Source organism: Poecilia reticulata, chromosome 8, assembly GCF_904066995.2.
Source record: "Poecilia reticulata chromosome 8, P_reticulata-male-v2, whole genome shotgun sequence".
NCBI classification, from domain to species: domain Eukaryota; kingdom Metazoa; phylum Chordata; class Actinopteri; order Cyprinodontiformes; family Poeciliidae; genus Poecilia; species Poecilia reticulata.
The window spans coordinates 16,577,504-16,594,450 of NC_088837.1; the positions used below are offsets into that span (position 1 = coordinate 16,577,504).

At 39.3% G+C, this 16,947-nt stretch overlaps 2 protein-coding genes across 3 annotated transcripts; one reads left to right on the forward strand and one right to left on the reverse strand.

Moving 5' to 3' along the window:
- The first annotated feature begins 755 nt into the window (after window positions 1-755).
- ndel1b (nudE neurodevelopment protein 1-like 1b) lies at window positions 756-9,029 on the forward strand. Of its 2 annotated transcripts, none has more exons than XM_008416132.3 (9): window positions 756-1,115; window positions 2,991-3,087; window positions 4,454-4,607; window positions 5,906-6,054; window positions 6,143-6,279; window positions 6,376-6,543; window positions 6,623-6,714; window positions 7,400-7,545; window positions 7,629-9,029. In XM_008416132.3, exons 2-9 carry the CDS (start codon window positions 3,002-3,004, stop codon window positions 7,708-7,710), a joined length of 1,014 nt encoding a protein of 337 aa, XP_008414354.1. In that variant the 5' UTR covers window positions 756-1,115; window positions 2,991-3,001; the 3' UTR covers window positions 7,711-9,029. The 2 variants fall into 2 exon arrangements, with proteins under 2 accessions (XP_008414354.1, XP_008414355.1); XM_008416133.3 differs by lacking the exon at window positions 756-1,115 and adding an exon at window positions 2,703-2,902.
- Window positions 9,030-9,275: 246 nt separating this feature from the next.
- On the reverse strand, window positions 9,276-16,304 carry LOC103468809 (medium-chain acyl-CoA ligase ACSF2, mitochondrial). Its single transcript, XM_008416131.3, has 16 exons — window positions 16,063-16,304; window positions 15,551-15,746; window positions 15,336-15,464; window positions 12,609-12,662; window positions 12,402-12,520; window positions 11,496-11,658; window positions 11,302-11,397; window positions 11,075-11,226; window positions 10,908-10,996; window positions 10,761-10,837; window positions 10,578-10,685; window positions 10,159-10,310; window positions 9,935-10,076; window positions 9,722-9,832; window positions 9,547-9,615; window positions 9,276-9,455 (listed from the first exon to the last, which is right to left on the reverse strand). Exons 1-16 carry the CDS (start codon window positions 16,218-16,220, stop codon window positions 9,405-9,407), a joined length of 1,866 nt encoding a protein of 621 aa, XP_008414353.1. The 5' UTR covers window positions 16,221-16,304; the 3' UTR covers window positions 9,276-9,404.
- Window positions 16,305-16,947: the final 643 nt, after the last annotated feature.

Sequence of the window (16,947 nt, forward strand, 5' to 3'; positions counted from 1 at the left end):
ACTTAGCGATACGAGATAAAATAAGTAAATAGGAGGACAGTGCAATTTGCAATGTGTAAGTCTTATGTAATAAAATATATTGTGAGTGTATTGTGACCAGATGTTTACATACGCTGCATAAAAAGACCTATTAATTTCACCTATCAAGAAGCTTTTTGTGATTTAGGTCAGTCTGCATTACTAATTTCTTTTCTGTGAATATGACCAGATGGCTAAAGAATGACAAAAACACCTTTTATGAGTGGAAAACAATTGTGCTAACTTCAATTGATTCAAGAAACATACAAGTAACTTTGGAACATACAGCGTGACTCTTTGAATACACATTTGTTTAATTTCTGCATCTTGAAAGTTCTCATGTGCAAACATTTTTTTTTTTACTCTTACAAAAAAAGGAAATTCTCCAAATGTGTCCACACCTCAGCCAATGGATCTCCCAGCTGTCTTCCACAGTCCACAAAGCATGCATGTATGGGTTAGCCCCTCACGGTAGGAATGTAACGCCACATGTAAACTACTCTAAACTGGTTTAAATGTGAATGCACTGTTGTTCTGTGTACTTTGCTGGCCATGTTTTAATTTGGTGACCTAATGACTCGGATGGATGGATGGATGGATGGATGGATGGATGGATGGATGGATGGATGGATGGATGGATGGATGGATGGATGGATGGATGGATGGATGGATGGATGGATGGATGGATGGATGGATGGATGGATGGATGGATGGATGTGATTGAAACGTATATTTAATCAAAAACATGTATTTTGTTTCTCATCTATCACTAGGGTCATGTTAGTCCTCTTGTGGACGCCACCTTGTGGTTTATTGGCATAACTCCAACACTTCCTTGGAAAAGAAAAAAGAAAAAAAAGAGTGCCTCTTTTAGTTTCAGACGTTACGTAACGTGAAACTACGTCACGGCGTACGTCTTGCACGAGGACATACGTTAGTTCCGGGAGACGCGTTGGCAATTTCCTAAACACATTCCAGTTCCCTCAGTCAGTAGCAGAGGCCCGTACCGGGAGAAGGAGAGCGTCTCGTTGTATATTTTACCGGCTGAACGGACTATTGTTGAGACAGAGGACCAGACAACGGGTTGATATGAGCAGGTAAGGATTTAAGTGTGATTTATTACTGTCAATTCTTGGCCTGTTCGCTCAACGTTCCCCGGTGCTGTCCTTTTGTGAACGTTACGAAGATAAAAGCTCACATTTCGACTGTACTACTTAGCTTTTACATTTGATTTAGTCTCAGTCCGCTGTATGTGGAACCTTCTGGTGTCTTCAAACACAGGACTGCTTCAGTCTAAACCGTAGGGTGTCAGATATCGACATGTTTTAATTAGCGACCTCTTCTCTGCTTGGCTAAATAACTTTTCTTAGATAATATACAGTCTGTGTGATTCGTTTTAGATGAATTCCTCGTCGTTGGTTTTACGTTCAGAATCTGTTAATGTTTGGAGTTTTTTTGTCCCCTAACACCCAGTTTACAAAAGATGCTAATTTACGGCAGCAATCTAGCAGAAGATATTAAGTATTACTCAAAGATTTGAGGTGTAATATCATCACCACACCCTTTAAACCTTCAATGAGTGATGCTATTCCGTGCAGATTAAACCAATAAGACTGAATAAACGTTAATGGAAAAGAGTTGATGTAATGCTGACCTCATCAGCTTCTGAGGTTTTATTAAATGTGGAGTCATCATTCTTAAAGCATAAGTTTGGATGGTGGTGGAGGACTTTCCCCTTTAGTCCTTGTTTTGTCATGACAAAAAAGGAGGGTGAAATTATCATCCCTCCTAATGCAGGTTCCCTCCTGTCCTTATTCTTAACCTATTACATGATCGGGCTTGACCTCTTCTGCTGGTGTATTATGTTACCTGTACACTCTGTGTTGACAACAAGGCACTGCAGATCTGAAAAGGCTCCTTCTATACTTCTGAATGTATCCAGTTTTCTACAAGGCTTTAGCCTGTTGCCATGGCAGCTCCTGATTGTCACATGTATTTGGGAGACACAGAATCCCCTCGACATGTTTTGGTACTTTCCTGGATAGCCGATAAGTCTCCCCCTATCACATGATGCACCCAACTTGTTTTGTCAGTGGTATTTTGGGAAAACCATCCAGCTTTCCAATGTTTTGATTTATGAAGCTGCATACCAACACATGTTGTCAGTCAGTCAGTTGCTGATGAGGCCACCTCACTGGAATGTTTCAACGGAAGAGCAGTCGCCCACCCGCTGAGTGGAGAAAATCACACATCCTCTTTAGTCTAATCTAAGCCAGAGACTAAATCTTTAGTCCCACAAACCCAACAGCAGTTGCAAATATTCTTCAATTTTCCTGAAAGCATTCTATTTTTATTTATTTATTTATTTTCAATTTGGCATGGATTATGATAGCAGCTGTGTGTTATAGTGTTGCTCTTGCAATCACAACAGTGGATTAAACGCATAAAACCTCTGTTTAACATTAACTACTCTTTATTTGGATATTTTCTGGGAACTGGTTGTCTAAAGTTGAACAGCAAACTTTATATTGGTGTAAATACAAAGTCCTCTTTTATTTTGCAAATGGCACATTATTTAGTACATTTATACACTTAAACACACGTTGTTGTTTTTTAAACCAATGAAGCATTCCTTCATTAAGAACTAGCTGGCATAATTCAAATTCAAAAATACTGAACATACTGGTCATATTGTGACATGGTTAGACTTACCTGGAATTATTTCTCATTTTAGACCTCAAAAATGGGTTGTTTCCATTCCGGGGGGCAAATTTAAAAACTGGATTTCATTGGTTGCTCTGATTTGAGATAAGAAGGGAATGCGTCCTACTTGTTTCGACATGCCAAAGAACACAAAAGATTAAATATTTAGTGCCAGACGAGGGTAACATGCTTGTGTTAAAGTGTTTTTTTTTAAATTATTATTATTATTTTGCCAGTAAGTGTATAAAGAATGTCTTCTTTTTTTTTAGGTTGCCCTGACATGGACACAGAGATGATTCCTAAATTTTCATCAAAGGATGAGGAGGTTGATTATTGGAAAACTCAAGCCCTGAAATATAAGAAAAGGTAGGTAGTGCTCCTGTGACTTCATACTTTGTGTCATATACTTTGTATGTGTCGGTTGTAAACTGTAAGTTGATATTTTTAGCATTCTGTTTTTATGCGTGACCTTGATCTGCACGTTTTGTTTTGTTTTGTTCTCAGCGTTTTGTGTGTGTAATTATAGAATAATGTTTTTGCTCAATAAGCTCATCTTGCAGCAACATAACTGTGCTTATTTTGTAGCTGGCAGCAGTTCCCCTGTATTAGCACAAAAATAAAAACCTACCTCAGTTGAGAAATGTTTGTGGGTTTCAGCGCAGAGCGACTGGGACGAGCCCAAAAAAGGCAAATGACTTGCCGGGGCCCTTATGACATAACAAACCGCAAACCTGCTGACCAATTCAAGAGGAAATGACAAAAGCTTTGACTGCTTTAGAAAAAGCCACAAGCCTTTCTGGAGTCTGCAGCTGTGCTGCGTAAATCTTTTTAAACCCTGCTTGTTCCTTACGTGAAGCTGAGAGCCACTCAGGCGAAGTGAAAGGCTGCATATAAAGGGTTAAAGACATGGTGGTTTTCTGAGAAATTCCTGCAGTGGGTATATGCGGGGAAAACATCAAGCCACGGAAAAACTAACTTCAAGTAGGTGGCTTGTAGCACGTGTTTCAAGCATGTGTTTTCTCAGGCGGACTTTAACACGAAGCTATCAGCAGCTGCAGCTTGCATTGTTAATAAATTACCTTTTTGAAATGTTTAACTTCCCATGTTTTGCTTTGCTACATTTGACTCTTGTATGAAATGGTAACTTCTTGTAGATTTGGACATTGAGAATGTAGTTTTAAATCGACTGCCTGGCGCTGGGCCCGTTGGAGATCCCATGTGCTGATGTCACAAGGCTCTCTGACATTGGCATGCGTGGAACGACCACGCACAGAAACTGATTCACGGATTCCAGCTCTCTCTGAGAGTATTATCTCAGTGCAAGTCAGCTGAACTCACTATGGCATTGGGTGCAGTGTCATCTGATCAGGACAAAGGTTATGTAAGAATGAACTTTTCCGTTCCAGCTTTGGTTGTTAATACAAATGTACCTTTTTTTTTTTTATTATTATTATTATACAAGAAGCTCGCTTATTCAGCAATGCTGAGATGGGATTGGTGTGGTGTGGTATAGTTAAATCACGAGTGAAAGTTGAGCCTTTTCCAGGTCTATTTCTGTCAAAGCTCCAGGAACATCCCTGAGCTAAACTCTTCCTGCAGAACAATAGCCTGGCCGTTTTCTAGAACCATTCAGCTCTGCAAAGCTGAATGGTTCCAGTGTTGATCCGTAATGCAGATGTGAAACAATGACAGTTGTTTTTTTTCCCTCCCTCTTTGTGTTTGTATCATTCAGTTGCCAAGATGCTCAAGAGGAGCTGCAGGAGTTCCAGGAGGGGAGCCGGGAACTGGAGGCCGAACTGGAGGCTCAGCTGAGTCAGGCTGAACACCGCCTTCGAGACCTACAAGCTGAAAACGAGAGACTGAAGAACGAGTCGTCCAACCTAAAGGTGAACCGCTAGATTAGAAAATGATGGCATTCTTTTAGAAAACTCACAGGAGTAAAAATCTGACCATTTTTGCAGGAAAAACACAAAGAAAGCCCTTTCAAATCAAAGTTCTGCAACACAGACAACCACCAGTCCTTCATTATGGAAAATGTTGTCCTTTCACATCATACAAGTTGCCGTGTTTGCTCAAAATATTTCTCTGGTCAGATGCCTCTGACCCTAAAATAAAGAATGTTTGTTCACACTAACGTCTACGTAACGGTCATGCGTTGTGACAATAAATTAATGAATGACTTGGCAGTCAAACAATTCAACACTGGAATGCAAATCGGGGTTTTTCACCCTCAAAAAAACCAAGTTGAAAACAGCTGTTATTCATTTTGAATGGATCTTGTGGAGAGAAAAAAAAACGGCAAACGTTTGCAACACGCTGTCTTATAATTTAGTCAAATACATATACAAGATGCAGAGAGAAACATCAATCTGCTTTTGAGAAACTCTTGTATTTCAAAACAAACATTTTATAGTCAGGACACGATTTTTAAAGATTTATCCAGGGAAAAAAAATAAATTAATTGCATCAAGGTTTAAAGAAAAATTATCTCAATTTGCTAAAATGGGAACCTGGAAGGTCAAACCTTCACAAAATCTGTCATAGGTGCATCGCCAGTTCGGACACCAAGCAGAGTTACTTGAGTCATCTGATCTGCTTCCTAGGACAGAGTTTATAAAGCATGTTATGTAATCCTGTGGCAAGGCTTAATTGGATGTCAGGATAAAGTAGAAGGAAATAGGAAGGACGAGTCTCGTTCTAAATCAGAGCGGGCCTGAGCGCCGAGTTCTGATCGTTGCCGGCTGTATTTATGTGCACACAATGAGAAATTCACCATCAGCACATTGCGGTTAAACATGTGAGCCCATGTGCCACACCTAACTCTAAAAAGGAACTCTGCAAATGAACCGGAGAAGGTATGAATGATTCCTTCCTGTCTTTGTGCGTCAGGGGCCACAGTAAAGGCTCGCAGCAGTGCCTCTAATTACACATAACCTAGTGCAGGAAGCGGGGCCAGGGGCCTCCCGTGGGAACAAAGGGGCCTTTTGACAGTGAAATAACACCAAAGAACATCTCTACTGTCTTGTGACTCGCCTCATTTCCTCTGCTGTTGTTTGTGACCATCAACCAAATGCATAAAATAGTATTTTCGAACGTCATGCTACAGTGCGCCTTTGTGCTCCTGGTTCTCTACATCGGCTCACTCCCGGGGTGTTTTCTTTTCTTTGTCCCTATATGTTGTCAGGAAAAGCTAGAGCAGCAGTATGCTCAGAGTTACAAACAGATTTCCATGCTGGAGGACGACCTGAGCCAGACCCGCAGCATCAAGGAGCAGCTACACAAATACGTACGAGAACTGGAGCAAGCCAATGACGACTTGGAGAGAGCCAAAAGGTCAGGATGAGAATAATGCATTAAGACGCATTTAGACTGTTAAGATTCTCTGCTATGTTCATGAAACAAGCCGCGTTTCTGACTTTAGGGCAACCATAGTGTCTCTGGAGGACTTTGAGAGCCGTTTGAACCAGGCCATCGAGAGAAATGCTTTCCTTGAGAGCGAGCTGGACGAGAAGGAGTCGCTCCTTGTGTCAGTGCAGCGGCTGAAAGACGAAGCCAGAGGTAAGGAAGAAACCTTTTTTTTTTTTAAGATTGGGCTTGTACTGTTTGTGGCATTTTGGATAAGAATTTTATTAGTCACACTTCAATCTCCTGCAGATCTGCGACAGGAGCTGGCAGTACGAGAGCGGAGCACTGACAGGATGTCGGCACCGAGCTCGCCAACGTCAGATATAGACAAGACTGATTCTGCAGTCCAGGCCTCTTTATCCCTCCCTGCAACACCTGTAGGAAAGAGTATAGAGCATGCGTTCATCAGCCAAAAGGGTAAAAGTTGTTCCCACTCTTATTTCTGCATATATTTAAAAATATATATATTTTAATTAATTTAATCTTTTTACTGTAGGACTGACCAATGGCTGCAGCGGCTCGGCTCTAACACCTTCTGCCAGGATCTCGGCTCTTAATATAGTTGGAGACCTTCTGAGAAAAGTTGGGGTGGGTTTTATTTATTTCATTATAAATGTATAGCTGATTTACTCCTTTTGCATCTCTCTGTGAGATAGAGACGGATTCAAAAGTGAAAACTGGTCCTTTGAAATTCCTTGGCTTTCTAATTTTGAAAGAAGGCAAAAATAGTAACTTTCACTCTTACAGTGAGATCTGTTCAAAATAGTTCTATAAATTGAGTTCAATAAACGTAACTGATAAATTTACTCTATGACAAAGATTTGCTTGTATTATGCAGCATGGGTGATTTTACAAGTTTTATCTTAAACCAGTGGATTTTCTCTACAAATGTATAATTATCCTTCCTTTCCCAACCTGCAGCATCACTTATTGATTTAGAAATATTTCTGATGAAATTTGTCTCGTCGGATGAACTGGAGTTCTGCTATTTAAAATAGTAATAAATTAAAACAGCCTACTGTATCTCTTTGATTATTTCTGCAGCTGTACCGATGCAAAAAATAGGTGTAATAGGGGCTCCAGCATGATGGGCCTGGTGGCTGTGTTGCTGTCTGAATACATTTGGTGCAGAAATAATGTGGCAAAAGAGGAGCAAAACTGTTGCTGCAAAAAATCAAGATATAAAATTCCACGTCTCCTTGTTTTAATTTGTGGTTAAGTCACAAGCTTTACTTTTAAGGCTAAAGTTTTTTTCCCCCTGTTTGTTCATTAGGCTTTGGAGACCAAACTTGCAGCTTGTAGGAACATTGCCAAAGATCAGGCAGCACGAAAAAAATACTCCACAGACGTCGGTACAATCCTCAACAGCAGCCCTAAAAAGTTCCCACACCCTCTGCACACGGCCTACTTTGAGACAAGGTAAAGCCTCTCTTGTAGGTTTGGTTCTGCTACGTCTTAATTCACACCTGCTAACAAAGTTCATGTCCTGTTCTCATCCTCAGCACTGTTAATGGACTGGATCCGAGCTCCATGGCAACCAACAGAGCCATCCCTCCTCCAGGCATGCTGCCTTTAAGTGTGTGAGGACCCAAGATGCCACTCAAACCTCCACTCAAAGCCCATCCAACACAACATGGCTACAAATAGGACTCATGAGCTGCTGTGTGTGTGTGTGTGTGTGTGTGTGTGTGTGTGTATGTATGTGTGTGACTGAGTGAAAGATTATTGACTGGGTGGGGGAATGCATGACTGAATTTGACAGATGCACGAGAGAAGTTAAATAAACTTGCCTCCAGGTTGCAGCTTGGAGTGCAGCTGGGTAGCCATGCTCCTACCTGATCCCTGCATGTGCCTACAGCAGAGCTCTTCAGTGCTTGTTTACTCCATTGATGTCACAGTTCGCGCTGCAGCACTAACTCAACGGCTCTAACGAACTTCTTCTTGACAAAGAGGCCCTTCAGCTTCTTTTTGATATTTTTTTTCCTTCATGTATTTTCTCCTGAATTGCACAGTTGAACTAATTTATATTTTGAATGTTTAATATTTAAAAAAAAAAAAGGGAAATGCTTATTCCAGCTGGTTTATCTTGTATGCTTTGAAATGCATTTTTCTTGTTTGCTGCTTTTTTTGTTGTTTTTTTTTTGCATGTCTACTTGTGGTTGCAGAAGTGCGGGTCGGCGCCGCGCTGAAGACGGACCGAAGTGAATGTTGATTGTCCAAAGTTATGTAGCGCAGTCGTTGCCATGTTTTCTGTTGGGTGAAGCATTCTTCTGCCGCCCTGAGTTTTCTTTTTTTCTACTTATAATTTTAAGAAAACCGTTTTGACTTTACTATGTTATGACATGAATTTGGCCCCAGAACTCTCACCACCTGTAAAGGATCCTCAAAGCCAATCAAAATATTGAAAAATCTTCCTGACAATTTCAGTTTTACTGAAGCAAATCTAAATTCAGTGGATCTATTCAGGGTTTTGTGCAGTACAGCACAGATTCTGGTTTTCACTAATATTAATTTGGTATCAACTTTTTTTGTTTGTTTTTTTGGTCTTGGCAGCTTTGTTATTGACTTTGTATCCATTTTTCTTCTTGCAGCTCACATTTTAAACCCTTAGTAGCCTGAAGTATAATTTAAAGGTTAGTTGTTGTTTGTATTTATGAGATCTCAGTTTACAGAAGAGCCTGTTACTGAAGCCACTTCAGCGAGTTTGTACAGTAGTGTTTATAGATGGCGAAAATTTGCTTACCTGTACATAGAGACATTTGGCATTAAAGTCCTATTTATTTCAGATTCTGTAAGGCATGTGTTGAGATAACAAGTTTTACTTTTGTACAGTGGTTACAGCCATTGTAATATGCTATTAAATTGTCAATTGTTAAAGTAAATAAAGATTGAGATAATAAATATGTCTATGGTCTTGGTGAAATGAAAGCATATTGGCTTTTTTTTTTTTAAAGAAACCTACTATTGTCTAAAACTAACTTATTACACCTTTTGATCATCTAAAAACATGTCTAAAAAGTTGCTTGTTTAAAATAATTTATTTAAAGTTATACAGTTGATGTTCATTTTAAGATGTATGGCAGGACAATTAAAAGCTGAATCATTCATTTGCTTTTTTTAAAAGCTTAATATTGTTCCCCAGGTCAAGAATAAATCAACAGACTGCTTTAATATTCCAGCACAATTTAAAATAAGGCATAAATTATTCAGATACATAAATTAGTTTCAGTCTTTACTCATTTTACAATGACTTCCTGTAAAAGCTAAAATTAAAAAAATCAAAGACCTAATTTCTTCTCCATTTCCTTCTTTAATATGTTCTTCTTGATCTAGAGAAACAAAAAATAAGTTTAGCTTTATGACTCAAGCATGAATTATGTGTTGTATTTGTAAATACTGGCATTAAAACAGCTCTCCTACCTTCCCAGAGACAGTTAGTGGGTAACTTTCTACAAACACCACATAGTGTGGAATCTTAAAGTGAGAAATCTTAAAAAAAAAAAAAAAAAAAAAACACATCACTGTGAGCTAATTTTTGAATAATTAAAAATCATTTTGGTCTGTTTGGATGTAAAGTATGTCCATCTTTTCTTACCTTTCCTGTGCAGAAATCTCTTATCTCCTCCACAGTGGAGGTCTGGCCCTCCCTCAGCCTGACGCAGGCGCACACCTGCTCACCCAGCCTCTCGTCTTTCACTCCAACCACCTGGGAAGCCGAGCATCACTGTAGTTGTCTTGTAAAAATAAAATATTTAGCGCAACCCCCCCCCCCCCACCCCCTCTGGGGGGCGGGGGGTTTAAATCTCACCTGCACCTCCAGAACTTTTGGATGCTTGTGGAGAAATTGTTCCACCTCAGCGGGGTAAATGTTCTCCCCTCCGCGAATGATCATGTCCTTCATGCGGCCCTCGATGCAGCAGTACCCCAGACTGTTCAGGCTGGCTGTGTCGCTGCATGGAAGAAGTAACTCACTCATAACTTTAAAATTATATAAAAAAAAAAAAAATCTCTGAATTTAAAAACTCATCTTACCCAGTCCTATACCAGCGATCCTCAGCGATGACCTCTCTGGTTTTCTGAGGATCATCCCAGTACCCGAGCATCACACAGTAACCTCTGGTCATCAGCTCTCCTGAAGCCCCCAAAGGGACAATCTGGCCCGAGTTGGGGTCCACTATCTTGGCCTTGAGATACACATTTTGGCACCTTGTTAGAGTGTGAAAAAGCTCAGGGTTTGAGCTGCTGCACTGTTACTTTGCACCAAAAAGGTCCTCCAGGATTTCCTTCTACCCACATTCCAAAACGTTCTTGCTGTGGTAAATATTCTCCAAAATTTGCCCTTAGATGATTATTTGCATGCAAGGTTTTCTCTTTATTGATGGACTGGTGACCTGTACGGGGTGCGAGGATTGAGTAGGAACTTAACTGGATGGATACAAAGGAAAGCATACCTCAGTGTGAGGCATGATACACCCGACAGTGTTCATCTTCAGATCATCGTTGTCTTGCGGGAACCCCAGGAACGTAAGAGGGCTGTTTTCAGTAGCTCCGTATATAACCTGTAAAAAGATTAAGTTAATCTACTCTCAGGCGCTCCTTGACTGTCACACATAAGAAAAAAAATAAATCCTCACCGTTATTTCTTTCATGTTCATGTTTGATATGAGCCGCCTCAGAATCTCAGGGGGGCACGGAGAGCCTCCCATGAGCCCTAAAGCAAAGACAATACGTCACTCCAAATTCAACAAAACCAACTAATCTTGACTTTTTAAGTCTCTTACCAGCTTCGACTGATGACAGGTCATACTTGTGTAAATCACAACTGAGCAAGTCAGTGTACATTGTGGGAGTGCCATAGACAAAATTGCACCTAAAGTGGAGGAAGGTATGATCAGCAATCATTGAGAGTTCCTGCTACTGGACGCACTATGGACTCTGAGGAGCACACTTTTCATTCTGGATGGCCTCTAAATTGGCAGAGCTGCTGTATGTAGAAGAAGGGAACACGAGCGTGATGCCGTGGACTGCCATGCTCATCCCTCCCATCACAGAGCCGAAGCAGTGGTACATAGGCACAGGCACACACACTCGCACCTGAGGCTGATTGTGAATAATAAACACAGTTATTCAAATCAAAATGTGTGTTTTACATACACCAGACCAGTGTGGACTCACTCTGCGATCGTAGCCCATACGGAGGCCCACGAAATATGCATTATTTACAATATTGTTGTGGGAAAGAGTGGCTCCCTTTGGTTTCCCAGTGGTACCCTAGTGCCAGTGAAGCAAGAGAAACGTGCGTCTAGGTCAATATGTCTCGATTTGCTATCACGTCGCTGCATGTGAAAGGTTTCGTAATGCAGTTTTACTGAAGTGAACTGGATGTTGATGGCATCGTCAAAGGACAGCTGGCTCTGCAGGTCCGACAGCTGCTTGTGGTGCCGACTCTCCGCTACCTGCATCACGTCATCCACATGCAGCATCCCTGGCCACCTGTTGTCGGTCACAATGATCATACGCAGCTCTGGCACCCTGGAAGATCCAGAACCAGATTCTTTGAGCTGCTGACAGGATTAATATGATTATACATTTTAAATAACTAGGTCAAGATGTCCAACATACGACTCGGGGGGCCGTTTAAATAATTTAGTGTGGCCTACGACAGCAGTTCAGAAATGATAAGAATTTGGCTCACTGGAAAAGTGAATCGGACTCGATGCAATATGCTGGGCTTCCTTTCAATAACTAATTGAACATGCTGTTATGCTTCACACCTAGAATCAGTTGGAATGCATATATGATTGAACTGAACTTATTCTTTTGGTAATGTGCCTTGAGACAACTTTTGTTGTAAATTAGCGCTAGATACATAAACTGACTTGATCTGAATTGAATGAAATTGAATTGATGAATGAACCATTTCTTTATGCTGTTGCTAGAAACTTTTGAAAACAACCTGAAAAAAAGAGATAAATGCCTTTTTAATATTAAGGCAACTTTACAAGACTCTTTTGTTCATGTTTCAAATCCACAAGGATTTTCCAAGTTCTATTCAGATATTTTGATGCTTAATTTAATTAAAATATTGCTTTTTGAGCTAGCTGTTAGGCTAAAAAAACATTTTAATTTGAAAAAAAAATACATGCAAACCAATTTGTGACCCAAAATACTTTCAACTTGACAAGTTTGTAAAAAGTTTGGACATTGCAGATCCTGTTCATCCCTAAATATCAACAGTGGAAGGACCATAACGTAAGATAATGTTTGTGTCAAACCTGGAGCTTTTGATCGTACTGGGTGGCATCGACTCGATTCCTGGGCAAATCTCCCGCAGCATCTCACAAAAGTTATGGCTTTTAAAGCTGGTTGGACACAACACTGCTTTACACTGGACCTACGTACAGAAAATCTCGGTTCTAATATTGCTTAGGAATTATTTGTTTAAAAAAAATTCATTCTGCACGTCTTTTTTCTTTCTTTACCTTTTGCAGTGTAAACGCCAATTCGTCTACTTGATAGGCTGGGTTCAGTGAAACCTGTAGGCACAGCAACAAGGTTTGTCAGGGTGGAAATTGCAACATTTTTTTTAAAAATTACATTTTTAATCGACCTGACCTAGAACACTGTCATCACCATCTGACAAAAATAAATATAAAATAATTTTTAATGACCCTATCAGTGATATTTTTACTCATTTTGCAAACAAATGCTTCTCAAAAAACAAAATAAATATTATTTAAAACAAAAAACAACAAAAAGTCCATCTGACAGAGTTGATGCTGCATGACAGAGTTGACACAGAACTGAAGGTGATGACAAACTAGTGAGTAAAATGAAAAACTTCATACATGTGAAGTAATGCAATTTATGCAAAATACATTAAAATGAATTAATTGCACATTTAAGTGAGATTTGACAACAATTTCACTGAAAGAGTCACAAAAACTCTGATGGAGTTGACATCTGACAGAGTTGACAAAAAGCCAAACTATCTCAATTTATATGATGTTATTCTGAAGGAGGCCATGTTGTAGTTCATCAGGTCCATGCAATCTTTACATTATACCAAAATTAAGCTTTTATTTCACAAAATTTCATAAAAAGTTTTGTAAATTGTCAGTTATGGTGTTGACACATCATGGTTGTGACAAAAAACTTAGGAATAAAAAGAAGAAAAAACTAAATAATAACATAAGCTAACCGGAGCTAACTAGCCCTCTTAGCAAAGGAAGAGAAGGGAAGTGGTCATGGGGTCCTTAGAAGTTCTGGTGCCCCCCAATAATGCCTGATTTTTTTTTTTTTTACATTCTTTTCATTTCTGACGATGTTGACAAAAACTAGGGACAAATTTCAATGGAGTTGGAAAATATATAAAAAGTATTTTTAATTCAATTTATTGATACTTTTATAATTATTTATATAAATACTTGCACTTAATTGTCATAATATATAATTTTTGTATTTCTTTAATTGTTTTAAACTAGTATAATGTATTGAGTTCTGCTCCTGGACAAGAGCTTTTACAGGCATCATCCACCGACTACAATGTTTAAAATAAAAAAATATTCAGCAAATACCTGGAAAATATACATTGTTGTGCTCAGGTGACAGGTTAGTTTAGTCAGATATTTGAAAAAGTTATATTTTGTGTATATTTTATTCTAATTTTGTGCTTTATCCATAGGACCTGTTTTGTCCCTATTCTCAAGAATCACTGGCAAATGAAATGCAGCAAACAAAAAAGAGAGACGCAAACAAATGAAATGCAGCAAGGCTTAGCTTTAATCAGTCAAACCCATTTGCTCATGAATAAATTAAATACTTTAATGAACCAAAAAAATTTACAGCTATTACCTGACTTAATATCTGTGTTTCACCTCCACTCATAGGGGGAAACTATAGGGAGTTTTTAAAACAATTTGCCGGGAGACATGCGTTCTCTCTCGGTGTGCCGAACCTGGAGCGCCCGGCCAGCTGACAGCTGGCGAGGGGAGCTGGCTGTTAATGCAGCGGGAGCAAACTCCGAAAACGTTGGAGCAATATTGTAATTAAGTGATTTATTGATGAACTGAGCAGATATTTAAGATCTATATATCTACATTCTTGCCTAAAAACATTGTAAAAAATCATTTTGTGTAATTTTAAGTGTAATACAGCAAAAATTATTTTGCCGCCATTGCTGCTTTTCTGAACACCCGTTTTAAAGGATGCAGACCCTAAATTTGGACACAGCTGTTTTTTGTTCGACTCCCTCTAGTGGTCTGAAGTACTTCCGGTTTTCAGCACTTTTTGTTTGCGTCTCTTTTTTGTTTGCGTCTATTTTTATGTTTGCATGTTTTCTCTGTTGCTGCGCATTTGCACCTGTCGGCCGCCGTACAAAAGATTGCCGCAACTACATTCGATACCTTGTAGTAAAAATATGTAGTAGAAATAGATTCTGCTGGGGTTTTGTTTGTTTGTTTTTGTTTTTTTTCAAAACGCCGTGGTTACTTTTTCAGGGAGAGATCGTGCTAAAGATAGATGATAAGAACTGGCTGGAAGCGGATATCAAGGACGTTTTTTTTAAACCGGGGGGAAAGTACAAGATAACATTCTGTTCTTAATGTTTGCAGAAGGAAACGTTACCTGTTGTGAATTTTACTAAATGTTTTTAAGAAAAAGTTTTATAGCTTCTTCACAGGCGTCACTTTTGGTATGTGTTGAATATAATTATTCATTATTAATGCAACTTGGTCCAAATAATTAAAAAAAATTAATAAACAATGCAACTAGAATTATGTTTGTGGTTACCAAACCTTGTGATAAGGTACAGCTTGCTATGTGATTTTTATTTATTTATTATTTATTTGACCAAATATCAGTGTACATGTATGTCCATGTTTGAGTTTGCATGCAGAATTTTGACCCTGTCTTGTTTGGAGAAAAACCCACAATAAATTCAAAGCTGTGCCTAACATTTTTAAAATATATTGAATATGTGTTCAGAGTTATCACTTCATCCAGATGAACTATGACTTACAATGAATCAGTAAAATTACTAAACCGCTGTCGGGACTTCTAAATATCTGAATAAAACTGCATTTTATGGGAAAATGTCATATGTGGAAAATGATAACCTGGTAAACTTCCAGCAGCACAGCTCTCCCCCTAAGTCACTGAAAAGTTCAACGTCCATCCGACTTGTAAATACAGACAGATTCTACACTGACCAGGATAATTCCGGCCTTAGCTGAAGCAAACTGGAAAAGGATCCATTCGTATATGTTTGGAGCCCAAATCCCCAGTCGATCGCCTTTCGTCATGCCCAGAGCAAGCAGGCCAGCAGCAGCCGTGTCCACCTTGTCAGGAAGAAATGGTAGAAAGTTGGTTGACTGCATGCAAGATTCAGAAAACCTAATCGAAACGGGTTAAATCTGAAACCCACATCTGTCTGAAACTCAGCAAAGGTTTTCCTGATGCCGTCCTGTAGAAACACCACAGCTTCACGGTCAGGATAGCGTCGGACTGTAGCTTCCAGGCTCTGACTTACAGTCAGGGGAAGCAAGGAATAGGAAGAGGTGCCGTGGACATAGCTGGTGGTCAGGGATGGTTTGTGAGGTGGACTGTCTACATGGAGAGACCTGGCAAAGAGCAAATTCACAAATGTGTGCCTTGTCATTTCAGGGTTTTGACTGACTGCAGCTTTAAAGATTTTTTAAGCAAATCAAACTTGGGGAAATTTGCAGGAAACTGATTTCTTAATTTGCATGACCACAAAAAAAAAAGATCTGCTTTTAATTATCTAAGCTGCTGGGCAGAAATCATAAGTTTTCTGTTTGAAAATGCAACATTTCTGACACATTCCGGCATGACAGAACTTAAACACCACTCAACGACCTGATATGCTGTTAAACCCAGAACACTATTTACTTTTTTTTTTCTTTAAGAGTAACTCACCGTAGCAAAACCGTCCCTCCTGGTTTCCACGCCCTGGCGTCTCTGAGTCCATCCAAACGTCGGAAACTGTAAGCGCAGCAGACCCTGAGCAGCGGGGAAGAAACCTGCGCAGACATGGCCTTCAGGCAGCGCAGCCAGCTGGATGCAAATGCAGTCATGGTCCGTCTGAGCAGCAGAGTGTTCTCTGCAACGCTGCTGGTTCACTCTGGTTTGATTTAATTACAGCATGTGTAATAATTAACTTATATTCCTCAGTCGCTATATAAGTACACAGTTGAAAAGATAACAAACTCCTGTTTTTTTAAAAAAAAACAAAAAACATTGATTTCACATAGCATCATCTTTCAACCAGATATTCGTTCATCAAAATCATTTTCCAACAACAAATAGATATTATTGTACACAGTATTGTCAGTTTAACCCTTTTGGAGAAGATTAAAAAGTTACCAAACTCTGAAAGAAAACAATCCTGTTTTTTAAAGAAAAGATTGAAATATCCACATCATTTCTGAAATATGATGTTCCTTAAAACTTTTGGAGTTTGAGAAAGGAATCGGCCTAGAAAATGTGGCGAACTGATATGTTGGTCAGAATATTTTATTTGAATAAACAGCAAATATTTACTGTGAGCTAATAAGGAGCTAATACAACCCGAGTAACCATCTCTAGAGTATTTCTAATTTTGTCTGGTTTAGGAATGCGTTTGTTTGTTTGTTTGCATGTTGACCTACTTAGACCTCGATCAGTAGACGGTGACTTTTCAAACACTGGGTGTTCTGTTTACAAGACATTTCTTGATGGTTATTTGTAGTTTAGAAAATTGTTCATTTAAAAAAAAAATTAGGTTCTGAAACATGAATCTGAAACAGACCATGCTTCACAGCG

Bases quoted from the DNA above. Each gene is read 5' to 3' on its own strand.
- LOC103468809 (XM_008416131.3), bottom strand. From the start codon at position 16,220: ATGACTGCATTTGCATCCAGCTGGCTGCGCTGCCTGAAGGCCATGTCT. The intron at 12,521-12,608 runs GTAAAGAAAGAA...TTCTGTACGTAG, and splicing joins TGGCGTTTACACTGCAAAAG to GTCCAGTGTAAAGCAGTGTT. The intron at 10,686-10,760 runs GTGAGGATTTAT...ATCTTTTTACAG, and splicing joins TGAACATGAAAGAAATAACG to GTTATATACGGAGCTACTGA.
- ndel1b (XM_008416132.3), top strand. From the start codon at position 3,002: ATGGACACAGAGATGATTCCTAAATTTTCATCAAAGGATGAGGAGGTT. The intron at 3,088-4,453 runs GTAGGTAGTGCT...TGTATCATTCAG, and splicing joins GCCCTGAAATATAAGAAAAG to TTGCCAAGATGCTCAAGAGG. The intron at 6,280-6,375 runs GTAAGGAAGAAA...AATCTCCTGCAG, and splicing joins GCTGAAAGACGAAGCCAGAG to ATCTGCGACAGGAGCTGGCA.